General features: G+C 37.4%; 2 protein-coding genes across 2 annotated transcripts in view; one reads left to right on the top strand and one right to left on the bottom strand.

Annotated features, from left to right (window-relative positions):
- Nucleotides 1-8,601: 8,601 nt before the first annotated feature.
- Nucleotides 8,602-22,708, bottom strand: part of rbm33b (RNA binding motif protein 33b) — a 42,746-nt gene continuing 28,639 nt past the window's right edge. Inside the window, exons 10-12 of the mRNA XM_052547996.1 lie at nucleotides 10,018-10,108; nucleotides 8,735-8,797; nucleotides 8,602-8,660 (exon numbers count right to left, since the gene is read on the bottom strand). Of these exons, the coding sequence (XP_052403956.1) occupies nucleotides 8,736-8,797; nucleotides 10,018-10,108 (153 nt within the window). The 3' untranslated portion in view covers nucleotides 8,602-8,660; nucleotide 8,735. The remainder of the gene's footprint in view (nucleotides 8,661-8,734; nucleotides 8,798-10,017; nucleotides 10,109-22,708) is intronic.
- shhb (sonic hedgehog signaling molecule b) lies at nucleotides 16,829-20,990 on the top strand. The gene is made up of 3 exons (XM_052548005.1): nucleotides 16,829-17,404; nucleotides 19,021-19,282; nucleotides 19,755-20,990. The coding sequence occupies exons 1-3, from the start codon at nucleotides 17,096-17,098 to the stop codon at nucleotides 20,432-20,434; spliced, it is 1,251 nt and encodes a 416-aa protein (XP_052403965.1). The 5' UTR covers nucleotides 16,829-17,095; the 3' UTR covers nucleotides 20,435-20,990.

Here is a 22,708-nt window from a genome sequence, read left to right as displayed (position 1 = left end):
TGAAATATTATTGCAATTTTTCTTAAAATGTTATTTATTCCTGTGATGGTAAAGCTGAATTTTCAGCATTCATTCCTCCAGTCTTCAGTGTCACATGATTCTTCAGAAATCATTTTAATATTCTGATTAGCAGGTCAGGAAACCTTTCTTATTATTAATGTTGAAAACTGTTGTGCTGCTTAATATTTTTGTGGAAACTGTGATACATTTTTATTTAATAGTGTGTTTGACTATAAAACTTTTGTAACATTACAGCTGTATGTACTCTTTTTGAAAAATGTAGTTCAACCTTGGTGAATGACATTGTGTTTTTTTCTTCAAAAAAAGGACCTCACTGACCCCAAACTTTCGCATGGTGATGTAAATGCTAATGAAGAATGTTTTATTTTAATCTGAAGTGTTGTATTGTACATCATGGTTGTATTAATATGAACTTGCTTTATGAATATTTTTTTTGTCCTTATTCATGATTTTGTGCTTATTCGCCCTCTGCATGAGGAAATAATAAAAGAAGTCCTGCTGTTATACAGCCTCGGATATATGCATTCAATTAACTGTACAGTCACATTCACATATATGGGACTCACATCTTTTGAGGGTCCTGATTAAACTCTGCTCTGCTCTTTGAATGACTAATGAGGTTGAATAACTGTTCGCTTTTCATCCCACAGAGGAAATGGAAAAGGAGTAGGATTCCGTTTTGTTCATTTTGACATGTTCATGAAAACACATCTTTACTTTTCAGGTTGAAACAAATAAACAGCTGATGACTAATTCCTGTTTTGTGCCCCAACACAGCATTTCACTGAGCAGGACAAGAATAATACAGTTTATGTGCACAAACCATGTCTTTATGTGTATTTTATCAGTCAATTACACGCCGTCCATACATCAAAATACGCATAACCTTTGCGCACAGAATGAGATCAAATTCATGAAAAGGCTGCAGCTGTGACTGAATGAAATGGATTAATCAACTATACACAAGATCTTGTGGTGTTCCACAGGAATCCCCTTTTATCTTCACTTGACAAGTCACTACAAGCATGTTCCTTCCAGAAAGCTTACAAGACACAACTCAAAGTTTTCCATTTAGTCATTTGGAGTCAAAAATCAAGTGATCCAAGGAGTGATTTCAATGTAAACTGTTAGAAAATCTCTACTTGGTCTCATCTGTGTATGAACCTGTTTCCTCTTAGACAGATCAAATGTACAGTGTCTATTAAATCATTAAAGAGTACAAACAGTCACCTGGATCCTGTACAAAGTGAGGGATCTTGTCATTTTGACAATGCCGTCTCCTGAGTTTGGTGCCGCTCACTGTAGCTGGCCTCCTCTTTTGGAGGTCCATTATTGATGGCTCTGTCTCACTCTGTGTTGCTGTTGCTTAGAAAGGGATACAGAGGCACTTAGGAAATTGAACTAGATGCAAACTTCATTGCACCAAACCTTTTAGTGATGTCATTAATTAAACTGCATTGTGATTATGGAGTATGTTTGGCAGGAGACTGTGACAGCCATCGGCTGCTGGACTGACTGCTTCAACTGAAGCACTTAGACAAACACGCAGAGTGATGTCATCCACTGCTGAGAGTTTTGGGAAAAGTAGTTTTTAGTCAGCTATGAATTCACTTTTGATCTGAAGCCAAAAATTATCCTGTCTAAATGTAAATCAGTTACAATTAAAACAAAGATAAATAGATTAATATATTTAAGATTATATAATAAATAGTTTAAAGGGGTCATATGACGTTGCTAAAAAGAATATTATTTTTGTGTATTTGGTGTAATGCAATGTGTTTATGCGGTTTAAGGTTAATAAAAAATGTCCACATAATGTAAATTATTGTTACTGCTCTATGCCCCGCCTTCTGAAACATGAGGTGTGCTCTGATTGGCAAGCTATCCAGTGCGTTGTGATTGGCCAAATACCTCAAGCATGTGACAGAAATGTTATGCCCCTTACCATACTGTGATAACGTGACCCACCGCATAAAACAATGTTTGCATTTGTGATCAGAGAAACGACAAACAAGAAGCACTACTCTACACTGCTCAAAACTTACGTTTGAATAGTCAGTGGCAAATTCTTTAAATATGTAAACATACAAACTATGAGTCGGAAGCACCAGACTGTCCTTGCAAAGTTATTTTTCGATAGATGGATAGTTAGATAGATAGACAGAAAGATGGATAATAGGCAGTAAACCTAAAAAAGACCAACATTATGGTCTTTCAGAAGAAGCAGATGTCAGGAACTCTTTCAGCCCATAGCGCTGAATGGAAGTGAGGTTTGGGGTCCACTCAGTGATCAGAGCTACACTAGATAGGACAGACATCCAGCAGGAGCCCTACACACATAATTCTGCAAAATTATTCTAAAACTACAAAGAAAAACACCCAATAATGCATGTAGGCCGATTCCCATTGATTATCAATATGCATAAAAGATCCTTCGAATTCTGGATGCATCTTAAATCAAGTCCCACAGAATCGCTACATTTTAAAGAACTACAAACCCAAGAACTGAACCCTGAAAAGAGTCCTCTCAGTCATCTAGTTCTAACTCTACTAACACTATCCAGTCTCAAACCAGCACTGCTTCTCATCCCATCATCAAAATAAATCAAATTATCAAACAATCTAAAAATACATATCAGGAACATTGGGATCAAGAAACTAAAACACAAAGTAAATTACAATTCTATTGAACTCTAAAATCAGATTATGAATTGGAAGATTATCTCCAGAGTGTCAGAGACACAAAGCAGAGACAGATCCTGACCAAGTACAGGCTCAGTGAGCAAAGTCTAGCCATTGAGACCGGCAGACACAGAAAGAGCTGGTTACTTGGTTCAATGTCAGACAGGAGAGATTGAGACAGAGACGCACTTCCTTCTTCACTGTCATAAATATATATCCTTAAGAAATCTCTTCTTCAACAAACTCACCAACTTATTAATGAACTATACAGCCATTATTAAAACAGAACAAATAAAGACAAAATCAGGAGAGGGACTGACAGTAGTACTGGCTTAGAGACAGCAGGTGAATTTGTGTGTGTGTGTGTGTGTGTGCGTGCGTGTGAGAGAGAGAGAAAGAGAGTGAATGTATATTGTGTCTGACCTCAGTGTGTTACCCTACTATGAACCCTAACTTTTGAACTGAATTGAACTGAATTGAACTGAATAGAACTGAACTGAACTGAATGGACGGACGGACAGACAGACAGATAGATGGATAGGCAGGCACAGACAGAAAAACAGACAGACACAGGCAGACAGGCAGACAGACAGACAGATAGGCAGACACAGACAGATACACAGACAGACAGGCACGCAGACACAGACAGAAAAACAGACAGACAGACAGACAGACAGATAGGCAGACACAGACAGACAGACAGATAGGCAGACATAGACAGACAGAGAGACAGACAGACAGATAGCCAGACACAGACAGATACACAAACAGACAGACAGACAGACAGATAGGCAGACACAGACAGACAGACAGATAGGCAGACATAGACAGACAGAGAGACAGACAGACAGATAGCCAGACACAGACAGATACACAAACAGACAGGCATGCAGACACAGACAGAAAAACAGACAGACAGTCAGACAGATAGGCAGACACAGACAGACATGCAGACACAGACAGACAGAAAGAAAGAAAAACAGACAGAGAGACAGACAGAAAGAAAGAAAAACAGACATAGACAGACAGAGAGACAAACAGAGAGACAGACAGATAGATAGACACAGACAGACAGACAGGCATGCAGAAACAGACAGAAAAAACAGACAGACAGGCAGACAGAAAGAAAGAAAAACAGACATAGACAGAGAGACAGACAGATAGACAGACACAGACAGGCAGACACAGACAGAGAGAGAGAGAGACAGACAGACAGATAGACAGACACAGACAGACAGACAAACAGAAAAGGTTTTTATGGAGTTCTCTTTGAAGAAACTCTGTTTGTCATAAAAAGCTCTGTAGTACCACTGGCGCTCTAGGTTTCACGTGGGAAAGGTGATTTGGTTGTAACCTCGGCTTTCTCTAAAGGTGTTGGTTAGTTTACAGTCACGTTGCAGGTACCTGTGGAAGGTGTGCTGTCCTCCTCCCTCACATTGACTTGTTTCTCCACATCGTCAGTCTAACAACAGAACCGACAGCCTCATAAAAGCCCTGAGCTTGTGAATATGCACTGGGAGAGTTCCATTCTGCACCTCCTTCAATCCCTCCTCTTTCTCTCTGACCTTTCTTCAGGCTTTGAATGCCTCATTTGATCTGACCGATGTTTGTTTATGGTCTGCGCAAATACAAATTGAGTTTTTCCCCCCTCTTTTCACCAAAGATGTGAAAGAGCAGGAAAAGGATGTGCTCTGTTTGGTTTGCATGGTGCCCCATTCATTTGTAAATGGCTGTGGATTGGAGAGGCTTGTCCAGGAGCTGTGACAGTTCAGTGAAAGGACTTATCCACAAAGAAGAGATCCAACTAATAAGCAACTTCAGAAAGACTAATTGCATGAGGAATGCATTCGGCCAGATGAGGTGTGAGGAGTTACGTGTGTGTGCATCATCCATCAAGCTGCCCTGTGAAAAAATAAAAAAACTTATTCTTTGTGGGAAGCTGCAGTCTTTCAAAATTATATATATTTTTTTAAATGTACACATCTGAAATCCTTATGTAAAAACATTAGATATTTTACCATGAATAGTAGCTTGCAAGTGATTTTAAGGTGAATTAATGCTGAATGAAGTCCACCAACACCAGATCTTCATTTCGAAAAACTGAAGCGCAATGAGAATCCTAATCACCTCAGTACTGAGCCTCCACCCAAAAAAAAACGTCTAGCCGTCTGTTCTATGACCATTTTTAGGTAGGTTTGTCAAGAGCTTTCTGAACAAGTAGGGAAAGTGCAGGATGGCAGGATCACAATGGGCCTGATAAAAGTGTGGAGTGGAGATGCAGCTGTTCAAATAACAAGCATGTTGCATCTAGGCTACGATGAGTCATATAAGCCCCTTATGGGATATCAACAGGTTCTGCCTCCCAGGATTTGCCTGCTGCAGTTGAATAGATGAAAAAAGGACAAATACCTTAAACAGTTTCCTAAAGCCTCTGTGAAAAGCCTACTTGAGAGAGGAGAGGGTGGTCGGCTGTGTTTTAAGTGTGATGGGAAAGATCCACAAGCCTTCACCATCGGTCCACATGCATGTGAATTAACTTGTCAAAGGATAAACAGAGAGAGATCATTGGTGACAGACAAGTCACCAAGGAAGGAATTCTGGGTTAAATGAGCAGAGTCATTTTTAACGGTTTTTGACAGGGCTAAATTTTACTACATTTTCAGTAACAGAAAGGTTTGGGTTTCAAGATGGAACCAAAACGGAGATGTCAACACAAACTGAAGACCTTTAATGGAGTCACATACAAAGACACAAATATATTTCAAACAAAACACTGAAAACAATTTGGTGTTGGATTTAGCTGAAAAAATCTATCTTGACTCAAAAATTGCTGTTAATTTCACAAATAATTACCTAGAAATAGCAAGTAACACATTAAGGGTGAAATTTAGAAATCTGAAAAAGCATTTTCTTGTAAAACATACTCCAATAATTTTTTATTTTTTATTATTTTTAATAGTGTATTTGTATACTTTGAACACTTGGAAAAATGCATAACACATATGATCAACTTATTTATAACTAAGCAAAAAAGTATGCCAAAATGCATACACTGTCACTTTTTTCAGGTTTTGTATTTCAGATTATTGGTGTATATTTTACAATAAATACTATTTTAATCTTTCTAGATCAAGAATTTTTACTTGCCCTTATTTTTGTATTTTTCTTTGTAAAATTAACTACAATTTCTGATTGAAAATGGTTTCTTTTTTTTTTCTTTTTTCTTTAGTGTAATTGGACTTTTTAAACAAAGCATTTTTTGTATTGAGAAAGAAAGAAAGAAAGCTTAAATGAATTCCGCTGCAACTCCTCTAATATTACAAATGCTAAAAACCCAAGAACAATGGGGAAAGCTTATCCATCACAGCCAGTTCAAATCCCAGTGACTCCGATAAACATCCTTGGCTGGTAAAACAATTCAATCAACATCAACTGAAACATTTGTAACTCATTAGAAGAGAAGGTATCCATGGTGACTGATTGAACTTTTGACTGAATAGGGGTGCTAGACGAGTTTGTTTGAATCCGGCTGGGTGACCCTCTGTTTGCTGTGCAGCTTTACATTCCCACAATCCTTCCCATGCGCCATCCTCCACTTTGATACAGCGGCATAGCAACCGTGAGGACTGGCATTTTAGAGACAAGAGAGGCCAACACCAGATGCAAAAAAACTGCTACCGACTATTCTCTTGCCCCCTCTTTCTCTCTTATACCAGATACATTTCGAAACGGAATTGCAACCTTTTTCATTTGAGTCAGTAAGCAAATAATCCATCTCTGAAACTGTTGTTAATAGTTGCACAAGCTTAATTTCATTAAAGATCTTTAGATTTCTGCTCTGTGCATAAAATACTGTGTCCAAAAATGTTTTATTTGCTATTAATAGTTGTTTCAAAATCTATTAACACTCATTCCTGAGAGGTTAACTTGTCGTAAAAGCCAGATCAATGCTTTCTTGCGTGAGGCCAAGGAACCATTAAAAAAGGACTGACTGTTACTTTGTCATAAATCATCTTTACTACTTCCTGTGACCTGGTTTCTTCTGCTTCACTGATGACAAATAGTAATTGGCATGACTAAGAAAAAAAAACATATTGTCAAATATTTATTAATCTGCTCAGTGCTAGCATTCCCAGTTGGTGGAAATCCGAATGCATTGAAAACTCAAAAGGCATTTAGCCATCCTAATGGCTGCGGCTGTGTGACACCTGCTATCTGGAAAAATCTTTGTGTTGGCTAGATATTCCAAAAATGCAAAGTAATGAAAATGAGCTTGTTAACACTGCACAAGTTTCCTTCAAAAAGCGGCACAAGCTTAAATATACATGCTCCCCTCTCTGCTCTGAAAACAGCCTGAGGAGACTGGTTTATAAAGAAGTTAACCTGGTGATGACAGATAGCAGATCTAAGAGAGAGACACCTAATCCTCGCATTCTTTTTTCTGTCTGTTCTTATTACCATTGCCAGACTGTAATAAATAAATATCATGTCAAAGAAACACTATGTAGATTTTGAAATCTAGAAGCATACATGCAGTTATTATAACTTTTAAGGTTTATATTGACTAAATTTAGAAGTTTACACTATTGTTTAAAAGTTTGAGTGCAGTAAGATTTTTGTTTTAATGTTAATGTTTTTATTATGCTCAACAATCAAATTATCTGATCAAAATATAATATAAAATGCAATTTATTCCTGTGATGGTGAAGATTAATTTTTGCAGTGTCACATGATCCTTCATAAATCCTTCTTAAAAAAAAAAAACATTTCAATGTTGCATATTTGAAAATATGATTATGACTAAAACATGATTCTTTGATGAATAGAAAGCTCAAGAGAACAGCATTTATTTGAAACAGATTTTTTGTTTTTGTAACTTGATCAAAGCCTTTACTGTCACCTAAGTTTAATTTGATGCATCCTTGCTAAACAAAAGTATTAATTTTGTTCATAAATAAAAAAAATCTTCACTCCAAACTTTTGAATGGTGTCATATCTTGACTTATAATCTTAAAAATAAAGGCAAAATATTGGCATCGACAGTCCTATGAAGAACCTTGAACATCCATGGATTTTAAAAGGTTCTTTATAGTCGAAAAAGTTTCTTTCGATTTTTTAAAAAGTTCTTCAAAAATGGTTCGTTTAGGAATAGTTCACTCAAAGGCTCCTTTGGGAACCAAAAATGATTCTTCTATGGCATCACTGCAAAAACACCCTTTTTGCAACCTTTATTTTTAAGAATGTACACTGCTTTTGAAGGTAACGCCACCTTTGCTATGAAGCTCCTTTCCTTGATAGACTGTTATTTTTTATTACTTCTCCTGTTTCGGAAAAATCCATCCACAAGGTGACCCAAAAAAGCCTGACACCTGAATACAAGTGCAGATGAACTATGAGCGAGTGTTACGAGACACTTCAAATGAGTGATGGATCAAGTCAAGTGACTGAGCGACTGGAGCAGAGTATTGTGGGTAATTATCAGGATCCATAAAAAGTTAAATATTACATCTGTCTGGGCGATATTAATCAAGTTCTCTTTTACTTAAGAACAGAATAGCGTAAAATAAAATCAATACTGATGTATCATTCTCTTGTGAAATAGCATAATAAATAGTGATAGGAATAGTATAATAGACTAATAGAATAACAAAAGGGATGTAATTTAATATTGAAAAGATATTTAAGATCTCAGCATCAGAATATAATGGACAGCGAGGCCAGGTCCCGAGCCAAAGTTAAGCCTCCATTTCTGTTCCATATGATACGGCATGTGACACTAATGGATAGAAAATGACATAACTGCATTTACAGTTTGTTTCATGATGACAGGACCAAGAATGAAATACATTGCAAGTGAATAAAACATGCACAATTCAAATCAGATGGATGCCGGCGACCGTACAGAGGTAAGCAGACCAGGTTGAAAGAGTTCAAATGAAACAGGCGTGATGCGACTTCTGTGAATTAAATACAAATCATAAATTTTAATAGTAGACTTTGGTTTTACTTCATTTACTAAGTGCTGCATTACCTCATGCTCTCGTCCTCACAATGGATTTTCGATAAATCTCGCCAGGCTCTAAATGATGGAGGGCTTCACATATCACAAAAATATGACAGAACTTATTAGCCTTTGAGAAGTTATTGATCGGACAGTTTTGATTAATATTTTACGGTCTTCTGTAGCACTGGTGCCCAGAGACAGTGGTAAGGACTGGGCAAAGTTGCCAGCCGTTTGGCATCGATTGTCCACAGCCTTTGAGTCTGAGACTACAGTTTACAGCCCTCTCAAACTAACTCAACATGGCAACTTCTTTTATAGATGAGTACTTGTGAGCACATAATATGCTTTCAGTTATTTATCAGCAGAGGATTATTAATGATTATGACCCTGAATGCTAAAAGAATCAACGCAGGCATTAAGAACAATGCTGATGTTGTCAAAGAAAGTGTATGAAACGTTCATGCAACACTGAAGACTGGAGCAATGATGCTGAAAATTCAGTTCTTTCATCCCAGGAAAAAATAAATTTTTCAAATATTTTAAAATAGATTTAAAATTGTAAAAACGTTTCACAATATTACTGTTTTTAGTGTGTTTTTTATCAAATTCAAGGGATACTCAACTCCAAAATGAAAATTTTCTTATTAATCGCTTACCCCAATGTTGTTCCAAACCCGTAAAAAAGCTTTGTTCATCTTCAGAACACAATTTAAGATATATTGGATGAAAACCGGGAGGCTTGAGACTGTCCCCATAATAAGTTACACTGTCAAGGTCCAGAAAAGTATGAAAGATGTCATCATCTGCCATCAGCTCAACCGTAACGTTATGAAGTCACAAGAATACTTTTTGTACACTTTTCTGTGTCGGCCGTGTCACAAGGATGCGCTGTTTTCTTTCAAATCAAAGCATGAACACAAGTAGAAAAAGTGCATCCTTGTGGTACTGACACAGAAGAGCGTAGGCAGTTTGAGTGATGTGGAGAGACACAGAGAAGATTATTTTTGTTTTATTCACATACAAAAAGTATTATCGTCGCTTCATAATGTTACGGTGAAAACACTGATGGCAGATGGACTATTCTGACGATGATTTTCATACTTCTCTGAACTTGACAGTGTAACTTACTTGGTAGTCTATGGGACAGTCTCAAGCCTCCTGGTTTTCATCCAAAATATCTTAAATTGTGTTACAAAGATGAACAAAGCTTTTGCAGGTTTGGAATAATACGGGTGTAAGTGATTAATGACAACATTTTCATTTTGGGATGGAGTATCCCTTCAATGCAGACTAAGAGACTACTAGTGTACCTGATGTTCTCCAGGATCCATTCATCCGTGGAGGTGAGAGGTCATCCAGTTTAGAGCATTTTGTCCTGCACTCTGATCCATGGAAATGTGGCTTGGCAAAAAGATTAAGAAATAGAAACAAATCTCATTAGTGACCAGTAGGCGAGAATTAGAACTAATTCTTGTACACATTTCCCTTGAAATCCTCTTTTGTTAGTCGCTCAGTTCATGGGCTTCGCACTGCTCCTTTTCACGAGTTATTTTAATGACTTCAAATTCCCACTGATGTCAGAGTATGTATCTTAACATTGGGTCTCACTGAGCCATTTCCACATGGTCAAAACCCCAAAGATCAAAATGACATACCGCATACGATATTTCCAATAACAAGATCAAAAAGTCACATCAAGATGATAAAGTCCAGCTGAAAGTGTCATAGAGAAGTCTAAAGCAGCACTAATTAGTCTCAAAACACAATGATTTTAAAGCTCAGCCAAGCCATCGGGAGCATGTTGCAATTATAACTGTGTCTGTGAATGAGGCCGTTTTAAGTAGCTTTGTGCAAAATGTGATCCCAACTAAGCATTTCCCTTTAACAATTCTCCATTGTAACAAGTTTTAATGACATGCCTAGTCCCTTTTCTAACAGGCTGAGACAAATCATACAAATCATACAAAACATTAAAGAGGTTCTATCCAACTTATGTTGACTTAATACATTGTGCTGCAGTATCCTGGGCATCCATTTAAAATTAAACATTTAAACAATGAAGAGGCGACATGATCGTGACTCCGATTACTTTTTAGAAATCATTTCTGGGCTGGCTCATTTATGTAGCTTAGAAAACATAAGCTCTAAGCTACATTCTTTATCGTGTATTACATTCATGTTTTGTAGCCCTGAGGCCACGTCTCTGAAAGCCGCAACTATCGATGACCTGTGATTAACTCTTAAACATTGAAGACAACCTTTCTGTAACACATTATATACTGCAGTCTAAAAATTAGGAACTAAATAGTCTGCTCCAGAATGATTTTTCCATATTATTAACATTGATTGCACCCACTGCTGCAGCACATTACCTAGACCGCAGTGCAATATATCAAGGAAATGTTTCACATTGTGAAGATGTTTATCGGTAGCATTTTGGCATCACACATCCCTGACATGTCTTTAAACATGCACACTCCAGTTTTTCCTCATGTTTTCCTTCTGAACCCATAAATTAATTATATTTACACATTTTGCAGTGGTGTTATTTTTTGTTGGCTGGACATTACAAAACGGTAAGTATCTCACCGCCGCATGAATTATTCCATTTTTTGAACGAGGAAAACAAGTGATCTATAGGCAGACTCGCTGTGTAAATATTACTAGCTTACATAACCCTGTAAGTCTCACAACCTTCTTGATTCGAAGGTCCCCTATTGTGCAACACAACACAATATCACCAGTTATAGGATAAGTCAGATATTTTAGGTATTTTGCTGTAAATATAAAAGGCAAGACTCAACACGGCTCAAGTTGTGGTGGATGACTACGTGAGATCTCCAGGTTTAAAAAGGAAAGGAAAGGATGGGTTTATTTAACATTAACCTGAATAATGATGATACAGTGATACTGTAACATCCATTTAAAGATATCTGTGATTTCTTTACATTCAGCAAATGTGGTGAATATCTAAACTGTTAAGATTGTGATATACAGTAGAAGCATGAGGTGATTTGAACAATCAAACACAATGGCACTTTGGTATACCAAACAATAAGCAAACCTGTAATAAATTCACTATTGGGGTAAAAAGCATCATACCGTAACAGCTTAACACATTGGTTTAACCTCACACGGGAGAATTTCTAGCATTCCTCCTCCAGTTGTAATCTTCTTTCATTGTTGCTTGTAACTAGACTGAAAACAACCTGGAGAGGTCAGGAGATCTGTGGCTCATTTTCTATGCCAAAAGTAATTGTACACGAAAAAAAAAAAAAGTTTTTTCGGCCTCAAACATGTTCATGCATCCTTCTAATGCCAGCAAATGGGATTTACCAATACCAACATTGCACATTTCAATTCACAATTCGTATGAAAAAAAAGCATTTTAAACCATAAAAAAGACCAAATGTCATAGTGCAGCCTTGGTGAGCATAAGAGACTGATATATATGGTATATGTAAGAACATGCTTTATAAAAATATATATATATTAAACAATAAATATCATGCATTGATGAATCAACTTCTCAATTTTTTTGTCTGCTGACACAATTTGGAGCAGCTATCCAGAGAAAGGCAGGACTGAGGGCTGGCAGGATTGAGCATTCACACTCATTATCGATCCTGTCTGTCTTTGCCACCTCACAGGATCCTTCCCCTCACCTTGTGGAATTACCCATCACTTTGTGCCGGTTGCCATAGCGACAGACCATCGATCCACTCCACACCAGAGTTACTGATTGATAAAAATGGCAGCTAATGGAAAGTCTACTCTTCTATAAAAGAAACCGCCGCCGTATTTACTTGCCCAGCCATTTCTCTCCAATCTGCTCTATGAAAGAACACTTCAAATGAGCAAACTGAATCGAAGGATCAACAGAGCAAAGGTTGATTCAATAAAAAATTTCGATTCTTGCAAGCTCGCCTCCATGTCTCCATTTCATATAGTAAAGGAATGTCTGAAAGCAAGTGCTGTGCAGTACGTGAAGGACACCGTGGTCAAGTTTATTTATTAAAAGGTCCTGATAATTATTGCAGGAAGGGAGCGACAGCAAATCCAGTGAAACAAAACCTCTGTTCATTGTTGAGTGAGAGACGATGAAATCCACGGCAGAGAGGCCTACTGTTTCTTGAGGTTTTCATTCAGTTCACATTCTAAGTATAGATTGCCCGATGTCTCACCAACTAATTAGGGAGTATTGGACACATTTGTCTAAGAGGCCACTATGGGCTGCCAAGCAGTGTTCTCAATTACTGAGACATGCGAATATGGTAACTGCTTTTCTGTGCAAACCTCAACTCCAGGAACCTCAGGCCTGAGGGGTGGGAGAGGAAATTCTCAGATAGCACCTCAATCCTATTAGTATTTGATTGTGGTCTTTATTGAATGAACCATGAAAGGATAGAAACAGTAGGAGGTGTGGAATATGTTTTTCTGCTCTTAAAGTAGGGACATTTAATTATGCAAAAAAAAAAAGATGATCTCATAGTTTGAGCTAGTTTTGTGCCAAACGCATCTCAAACTCGTCTTTATTATTCTAGGGTTCTTGTGAAATCACACAAGTAAAGCAAAGAAAGAAAACAAAGCAAATGTAATTCAGGCCAAGAAAATGGCAGTATAATGCAGCAGTTCCACGGCATCTCTGTCCATCCATACTTTATGCCACTGAGTCACCAGAGCGATGCTGGTGGAGAGATGAGTGAATTAGAGGGCTTTATTGGCATCAGAGCGTTCATTATAGTGAGACCCGCTTTGGCAGGAAGAACGGTGAGACTGCGTGCCAGGTGAACAAATGAACTGCTATTGTGTGTATGCTGATTCACCAACAGAACTTTAGTTTCAGTGCTTCCGTTTTACAAACATAATGCCATTCTCATCGGGAACTCATTAGTTAATCTCAGACAGCTATAGTTTCACAGTACTCACAGGGATAACCGTAAGGAATTTGTATGCTAGCTATAGGTCAGACATTCTGATTTGTACATACCTTGCCAATATTTTCATTGACCTCATGACAAAAATGTTTCATTAAAATGTAATAAATAAATAGCAGCAACATATTTGTATGTGTCTGAAATAAATGTATATTCATAATAAACAGCTCCAAGTTAATCTTAAACATTTATGCACACTGTTGCTGAATGTTTTAATGTTTTTCAACCTATTATGATGCTTCCAATATAAAAACTATATACAATATTATGCCTAAATTCACTTTTTAAAATCATTAATTTTAGTTTGTAGTGTTTTTGATGGTACTGCATGAAATGGTTTTACAGTTTTAGGTTTGGTGAAGATTACATTTAATTATCCATTAAATAACAGTATCAGTCTTTTAAAAAATGTAATTGAAGTGAGTGCTAGATGACAGCAAAGGTAGTCTAATTGCAAATACATGTGAAATGAGCATGGACTATTAAATATTAAATACTGACCAATACAGTGAATACTGACTGATAATTGATATGGTACTGATAATGTGCATCTTTAGTATTGTTAACTATCCTGTAATTCTTACGCAATGACCCTTCTTAATGTTAAGCCTTAATCTGATACTCGGATCATGAACAATTTATTTGAATGTGGTACTGGATGTTTATAGCTTATGGAACAATAATAAAAAAAAAACAAGCAACAAATCTCATGCATAGGTCCAAGTCTCGCAGCCTTACAAAATGAGCATAAAGTCGCAGATTATTAAAACTCCATTGCAATGTAACCATTGTCAGAAACCCCTACAAGTCTCACTACCAGATACTGGAAGACCATAACATTTACAAGGGTCCGTCAAAACTTAAAAAGGAGGCCTCCCATTAGCAAAGCCAGGTATTTCCTGTGGATGCGAATGGCCTTTTGGCTTTTGACTAGAATAAACCATACCGATCTGAAACAGCTTAACTGGTCCAGTGACCCATCTGTCCACAGTTATTTTAAAGGACTAAAAAAGAATGGTTCAAGTATGCCTTTCAGACCTGACCAGATGGATGGTCGGCACCGAGTATTCACATAAACCAGCAAACAACTACAAGTGAAGCACAGATAAAGTTTCCCCCTTGAATTCCTGTATTTTCAAAGGTTAGAGGGGTTGAAAAAAATGTCAACAGTTATTATGCTAATTCTTGCTCTTGTTTAATCAGAGTATATTGTGACAAAGGAAAAGTTAAACATTATGCTTGTAGTTACAGTAAACAAGACTGATACAACACTGATATATAACATATACAATACTGATACATAGCATATACATTAAAATACTATTTTTGTTACTATTATATATATATATATATATATATATATATATATATATAAATTGTTTTGTTTTTTGAGAGAGAAATGCAGTTTCTACCAATATTTACTTCAAGTTCTGACACAAAGCGGAACTAACACTGCTGTTAAACTCTTTATATATATATATATATATATATATATATATATATATATATTGTCTGATCTATTGGACTTATCTGTACACATTACAACTCAAAAGTTTGTCTTTTCAAAGGGAGCTGAGATTTCAGTCCTAACTTTGAAGAGAGTGAAGCATGTCTCACTCAGAGCTGTCAGGACAGCCAAATCATGTAAGGTTGTTTTTTTCCATCATCCTCCCATCTAAATCAAAAGCACGAATGGTTTCATCTAACAAATTGAGCTTTTGTTGAGTTAAGGTCACCTCATCCTTTTAAGAGTGATTGTGGGACTATATATTTTGCGAGAAGAGGACAATGAATAGTATATTTGTGTACGGTTGTGTAACACTGGATATCACAGAAATTGATTTTCTTTTACATTACATTTTCAGCTGAGCATCTAAACATAAAAAAAATCAAGGTTTATTAAACTTTAAGATACTACTTGTGATTTCTGTTTTGAAGAGATTAAATGGCCATTTCATTTTATCATGGGACACTTGAAAGTCACCTGTTGCAGAACTGATATCATAGTCTGACATGTACTGTTAACAGATCCTTATAAACACACACCTTTTATATTTTGTGTATATAATCCAATCACCTAATTATATTTGTTTCAGCAAATGAAGACAGAAAATGTTATATTAATATGTACTTGAAAGCATCATAAAATAAACAGCCAATTAATTCTAAGAAGAGTGGGACAGATTTTGGGTTTTCAAGTGTAACTGAGTCATCTGTGGGTCAAACCATAGAGTGGCAAGAGGGTGAGTTTTTGCTCACTCACACGCCAATTTTCAGAAGCCCTTGAAAGTCAAAACCAGGTAGGTGTTATAAATTCAGAGATCCACCACTCACTCACTTTGCCTACCAACATACCCTGTCCACAAAACAAAATACCCTCAATGTGGGTCAAAAGAGTTCAGATCAAATCTGATGGTCTGTGAAGATGCTGAGATATTTAAGGCAGCACAAACAACAGTGCATAAAATCAACAAACTTTACACACAGGAACGTTTTCAGCAATTGAATATTACATGAATTGCGACCATCTTGATGGTAACTTTTACTTTATAACAATATTTTCTATTAGCAATTCTATTCGTTTTTTTTTTTTTTTTTTTTTTTTTTGCATAAAGACAAAATACCTAATCTTTCAGATGTCATCACACAAGATCTAAACTCTAACTCTAAGACATAAATGTAGGTCTGGACTTTGGATACCCTTATCAATCCCTACCAAAGACAAACAGAAAAAGGATGGGTACAAAGGATACACCAACTGATTTTGGTTCCTGTGCCTCTGTTAGCAGCTTCATGAGGTCTACACCAGTCTTGATGAGAAGTAAAAAAAAAAAAATTAATAAAAAGTAATTGGGAAGGAATGGACAGACAGCATACAAGGAGTCATTTCATATTTCATTTCAGAATTAGGATTTTTCAATTACAAAAGGTCATATTAACCTCAAGAATGATATTATCTGTTAAAAAAGGGTGCACTAAAACCAAAAAGCGCTGATCTGAAATAATGCATTTCTGATACACCACATATTCTTGAATATAATTTTCATAACCACTCCTGCTTGACCATGGCAACGTGAGGATACATTTGTGTCATTTCTGCAGAAATGAAGGAGGTATGGAGACTGTCTTTACTTGGATGGCATCATAGTTGGACGGCACTCCGTCGAGTCAATAGACTCCCTCCCCCTGGCATAGATTTGCTCTGTAATTCATATGGGTAGACTGCCTCTACTCATAAGCGTCTGACCCTACCTCCCGTCAAACTAAGTCGCTCTCTCGTCTCTCACTTAGCTGTGACAGCCAGCCTCCAATGTGCTCAGTCAGTGGCTATCGAGAGCGGTCGTTATTGCACCTGCTTCGGTAGTGGTCGTTGGGTAGCATCCATCCGGTACGCGCGAGAAGACCCTGTGAGAGACTAAACTTTAAAGATCCGAGGAGATCATTTAACGTCATGGACGTAAGACTGCATCTGAAGCAAATTGCTTTTCTGTGTTTTATCAGCCTGCTTCTGACGCCTTGTGGATTAGCCTGTGGTCCCGGTAGAGGTTATGGAAAACGAAGACATCCAAAGAAATTAACCCCTTTGTCTTACAAGCAATTCATTCCCAACGTTGCCGAGAAAACGCTCGGGGCAAGCGGCAAATACGAAGGCAAAATCACAAGGAATTCAGAGCGATTTAAAGAGCTGATTCCTAATTATAATCCCGATATCATCTTTAAAGACGAGGAAAACACAAACGCTGACAGACTGATGACCAAGGTATGGACCCATGCGTGCGTAATTGCCCAGACTTACACTCTTTTAAATAATGGATGAACATGTTCGCTTTAAAAGGTTTTTGAGTTTACTATGGTTTTTGGGAGATTCATAAAAAATATATGATGTTGCATTATTGGTACTTTAGATCAGTATATTGGTTTTGGGGTTCTTTAAAGCGCCATAACAGAACAGAATTTTTTTTTAATAACTAGAAAATTAATTTAATGTTGTAACTCAAATAAAATCTGATATTGCACTAGGCTGTAAAAACTCGTGACGGGACATTTAAACAGCTTTCCAGGTACTATTGGAGACACTGACAGCGCGCGGTAAAACTAAAACTAGAACTGTTGGAAGTCTGGCACTACAGTATAGCCTAACAATTTTTTTATCAAACAGCTGAGCTAGTGATATTATTAATATGAATATTTGCATTCTTTACAGACTTTACATGGAACGTGTGAGCTATATTTTTGTATTTTGACTATTCATAATATTCCGTTTAATTGAAATCAAAATGACCATTCAGCGCCCATTCGGATTTTATTGCTTTGCCATTAATGCAAAATTGGCACCGTTGGATAATTTAGTGTTAGTGCTTGAAAGCATATGCTGAGCATGTTTTTTTTTTCTTTTTTTTCTCCAAACAGACACTTGACAGTTAATAATTAAATGCACGAAACACCCCGCCTCCACACATCGTAACCATTGCGTAATATATAGCTAGTCTATATACTTTTTTCTGGTGCGCCCTATCAATTAACGTGTTTCTTCGAGATCACATCTGTGATTCTTTATAGATCTCATGACCTGCTTTTATTGTGCAGTTAATGGAAAATGTGGGTCACAAGTGATCTTTGCCACTAATTTTGCGCGTCTAGCACTGGATATTACCGGCTCCCGCGGTGAGCGCGCTTATTCCAATCAGCTGCTCGACTGCTTTCTCTGATTACAATGTTTTAAGATAATTATTTGAATCCAAATTACAATGCACGTTTCCCTGACAATATCCAGCAACAAATTAAGCAACTTGCATGTTCACAGTGCCATAGAGGATACTGACATTTAAGTAAAGCAACATCAGCAGTTAGGCGAATCAACGTCTCTGTAAAATTGATTGCTGCCGCACTGGCTGAGAAAAAGAACGTGGATTTTCAGCTCTATTTACTCCTCTCGCGGTTATCGATCGGTCGGTCTGGAGTCTGCCCTCTTGACTTATGGCAACAAACGATTTCCCCAGCGCACACATCTTTTACGCACAAAATCAGACCGACAATGTGCTTAGTGATGTAGCCTATATGAATAACTCCGTACTGCGTTAAGGATCAATCTTTTTCTACAAAGATGACATCTATGAAGACAGTTTAGTGTTATATTCAGCATTAGGCAAGCAAATGTATATATATATATATATATATATATAAAAACTTCACTTTAACATTTGTTTGCTGATTTGAATGCAGATACTTCAACTTATGTTGCAGAAATTACTTGGGGAGAACGACCGTCAGAGCTTTTTGTTAAATAACCAATCTGAAAATTCAATAAATCTTCCACACATTAAAAGGAAGGTGTGTGTTTTAAATACTGACAACCTGTCTCTTTCACTCATCCAGAGGTGTAAGGACAAGTTAAATTCGTTGGCGATATCCGTCATGAACCAGTGGCCAGGTGTGAAACTGCGCGTCACTGAAGGCTGGGATGAGGATGGTCACCATTTCGAAGAATCTTTGCACTACGAGGGACGGGCGGTGGACATAACTACCTCGGACAGGGATAAAAGCAAGTATGGGATGCTATCTAGACTTGCAGTGGAGGCAGGATTCGACTGGGTCCATTACGAATCCAAAGCCCATATACACTGCTCTGTCAAAGCAGGTGAGCGCAATGTCATCACTAACACTGATATGCATCCAACGTCGGGCTTATGTGATAGGCCTATGCTAATTTAAATGCATATCTTAGATATTTGTTTCTATTCTATGTTAATATGTAGTCCTATTCTTTGAAAAACCTATACCAAAAAATCAGCAAATAACTTACATTGTGAAAAGACTGGCCTACTGATGGATTTCAAATTGACTAATTTGCAGGGTGGGTATCTCTGCACATGCATGTGCAAGCAGCTATACAAAACTAAAGCGATCAGGGAGAAGCAAAGTCTGTATATGTTCAATTTATATGACAATGTCTGATGAGTTTGTGTTAATTCAGGTTTCAGAATGGACAAACAAGCGTTTTAACATTTGCTTCTTTATAGACAACAACAACAAAAACTGTGTCAATGCATCGATTTTGCATAGTGCTTTAAAAATATGCTTCAAGTTATTTATCTTCGCTTCTATCTCAGAAAATTCAGTCGCTGCTAAATCGGGGGGATGCTTTCCTGGATCTGGTACGGTGACACTCGCAGACGGGAGGAGGAAACACATCAAAGATCTAAAAGCGGGCGACCGGGTTTTAGCTGCGGACGATGAGGGAAATGTCTTCTTGAGCGACTTCATCATGTTCATGGACCACGATCCGACGACGAGAAGGCAATTCATCGTCATCGAGACGTCAGAGCCTTTTACGAAGCTCACCCTCACAGCCGCGCACCTCGTCTTCGTTGGAAACGCCTCGGCTAGTTTTGGGACCACAGCAACGTTTGCCAGCAACGTGAAGCCTGGAGATACAGTTCTGGTGTCGGAAGGAACAGGCAAGAGCCTCAAGAGCGTTACAGTGAAGAGGATTTACACTGAAGAGCACGAGGGCTCTTACGCGCCAGTCACCGCGCACGGAACCATAATAGTGGATCGGGTGCTGGCTTCGTGTTACGCGGTCATTGAGAGTCACAAGTGGGCGCACTGGGCTTTTGCACCGGTCAGGTTAAGTCACAAGCTGATGACGTGGCTTTTCCCGGCTCGTGATTCAAACGTCACTTTTCAGGAGGACGGCATCCACTGGTACTCAGAGATGCTGTTTCACATCGGCTCGTGGATGCTGGACAGAGACTCTTTCCATCCACTCGGGATTTCACACTTGAGTTGAAAGTGCAGCTACAGTATCACTATTTGGGCACCAGACTCAAACGTATCTTTATTTTCTGTAAGAAAAGCCTTAAAGTGTTCATTGAATAATTTATTTGTATTGGATCATCTGTCTCTGGAAACGTACTACACACCGATTCAAGCATGATGTGACCGTTTTTGCGCATTTTTGTGAGATTGGACGAAATAAGAGAACGTATTGAATTTACAGGGCTGTACAGTGTGCAACCGACTGATCTATTTTATTGGATAAGCATAGGATGGCGCTCAAAAACTATATTTTTATACACAGATTTGTATATTAGATTTTTGACGGATCTAAAAGTATTTCCAGAATCATATTTCGTTATTTGAAATAGTGCAAAGTTACATTTATTTAAACAGTTGCGATGTATAACGAACTGTTCATGTCATTATGTCGAGTATGTTAGTGTCATTGTTTTGACCACTGTTTCAACGTTTGTGTATTCACTACACTAACACTTTCTGTTTAAATGTACATTTCTTGACAAAAGTATAGGCAACTCAAAATAAATTCATGGTACGCATTGTGCAAATTATTCGATGAAATTCAAATGAAACATTTTGTTGTTCACATGGAATAAGCAGCATATAGGCTATGCTACATATTTTTGAAAGTAGTAAATTAGCGGATCCTAAGCGACTTTTGTTCGCTGCGGTCTTCTTCATTAACTTGGACTAACTTATAGGCTGATCTAACTTTACTGAATCGCTTGTAAACTCTGCTTACCACTACTACTACTACTACTACTACTACTACTACTACTACTACTACTACTACTACTAATAATAATAAGACCCTCCCCCAAGCTCTCCCGTAAAAGGAGCTAAACGAATTTTTAAAAGTTTTAAAAATAGAAAAGCCACTTCAGAATTTGGATTAGAAAGAGCAAACTAGATAACAAAATATCTAACTGAGAATACAAGTTCAGAAATGCTATGCACTTAAAAACTGAGACAGTCTATTAGTTATTATAAACATTGGGCCTAGTCCCTTTAATTTTTTTTTCTTAGTAAGCCGTCCAATTTTCCACATTAGAGAAAACTTAGGCTACTATTAAATGTCTATTCATAAAGTAAAAACACTGATCACCATTTTCAAGGCGTTAGCTTTCCCGTTCTGATAACCAATACTTTATGGTACACAATAACAATAATCTGATATCACAACAAAATGCCTTTTATGCTTGATGTTACTATGATGCTTTTAATATGTCTATTATGCTTATGCAGCAAGACTATCTCACACAGCTGATCTGATGTCGTGCGACATCTACTGGCTTTTTACAGCTCTGTCACACTGTGTGATCCAGGTTTCCTTATGGATTCCTCATCATATTATCCCCCCCCCCCTAAAATCCCATAGAAATAGAGAAAAGTTAGGTTTAAAATGCTTAAAAATTATTTATTTAAATCCAACACCCAGTCAACATGAAGTATCATATAGTTACCTTAGATCTTTACATTGACTTGATCACTATATAAAAAAATCAGCTTGCTTTTAAAATAGCAGATCATTATATATATATAAAAAACGGAACCCTGCGTAAGTATATTAAAGTTAATAAGAATGTCCTTTCCTGTAACCTTTGACATGATTGTTGCTAGTGCATTCCCGTGGCAGTTGGCCTAACAGATGTTAGGGGAGCACCGAATATAAAAAAAAAATCAATAATTCTGTAGTCTCCTGGTAGACAGGAGTAAAACGTATTCCGGATAGACCTGAACAGTCTTGAAAGAAATATGACTCATGTAGAAAATAGCCTCAAAAAGGTCTTAGTGAAGAAAGAAACACCTGAGTTTTAACTGCAAGTATCGGTGAAGTACTGATTACATGTGAGGCAACAGATGGGAACAGATGTAGATGGGAATAGAGACGACTGAAAGGCCATTCAACTTCATTCTACAAGGGCTTATGTAGAGATGTAGAAAGGTCCATTCATGTAAAGCTCTAAAATAATTGAAAGCAATTGAAGCTCAACTTTGGCACAAGTTCAAGCAGTGACTAGCTCAATAACACTGCCCACCTGAGTCAGTTAATCCATCAGACATCAATCAGACACCAGGCACAAAACCTGTGATGAATGATGCAGACAAGCCGGGAGATACACTGGTATGCTGATCTTCTTCCCTCAACATTTTACTCAAACACAATATTGACGGTGGTGGGGAGGGGGACTCAAATTGCTTAATGAGAAAAGTAAGTAACATTTAGAGAGTGTTGCGACAAGGATTGACATTCCACTCACATTCT

The sequence above is a fragment of the Carassius gibelio genome, chromosome B2 (genome assembly GCF_023724105.1).
Source record: "Carassius gibelio isolate Cgi1373 ecotype wild population from Czech Republic chromosome B2, carGib1.2-hapl.c, whole genome shotgun sequence".
Classification (NCBI taxonomy): Eukaryota; Metazoa; Chordata; class Actinopteri; order Cypriniformes; family Cyprinidae; genus Carassius; species Carassius gibelio.
Note: the sequence above shows the minus strand (reverse complement) of the source record. Positions and strands in the feature narration are given on the sequence as shown.

Bases quoted from the DNA above. Each gene is read 5' to 3' on its own strand.
- shhb (XM_052548005.1), top strand. From the start codon at position 17,096: ATGGACGTAAGACTGCATCTGAAGCAAATTGCTTTTCTGTGTTTTATC. The intron at 17,405-19,020 runs GTATGGACCCAT...TCACTCATCCAG, and splicing joins CTGACAGACTGATGACCAAG to AGGTGTAAGGACAAGTTAAA. The intron at 19,283-19,754 runs GTGAGCGCAATG...CTTCTATCTCAG, and splicing joins ACACTGCTCTGTCAAAGCAG to AAAATTCAGTCGCTGCTAAA.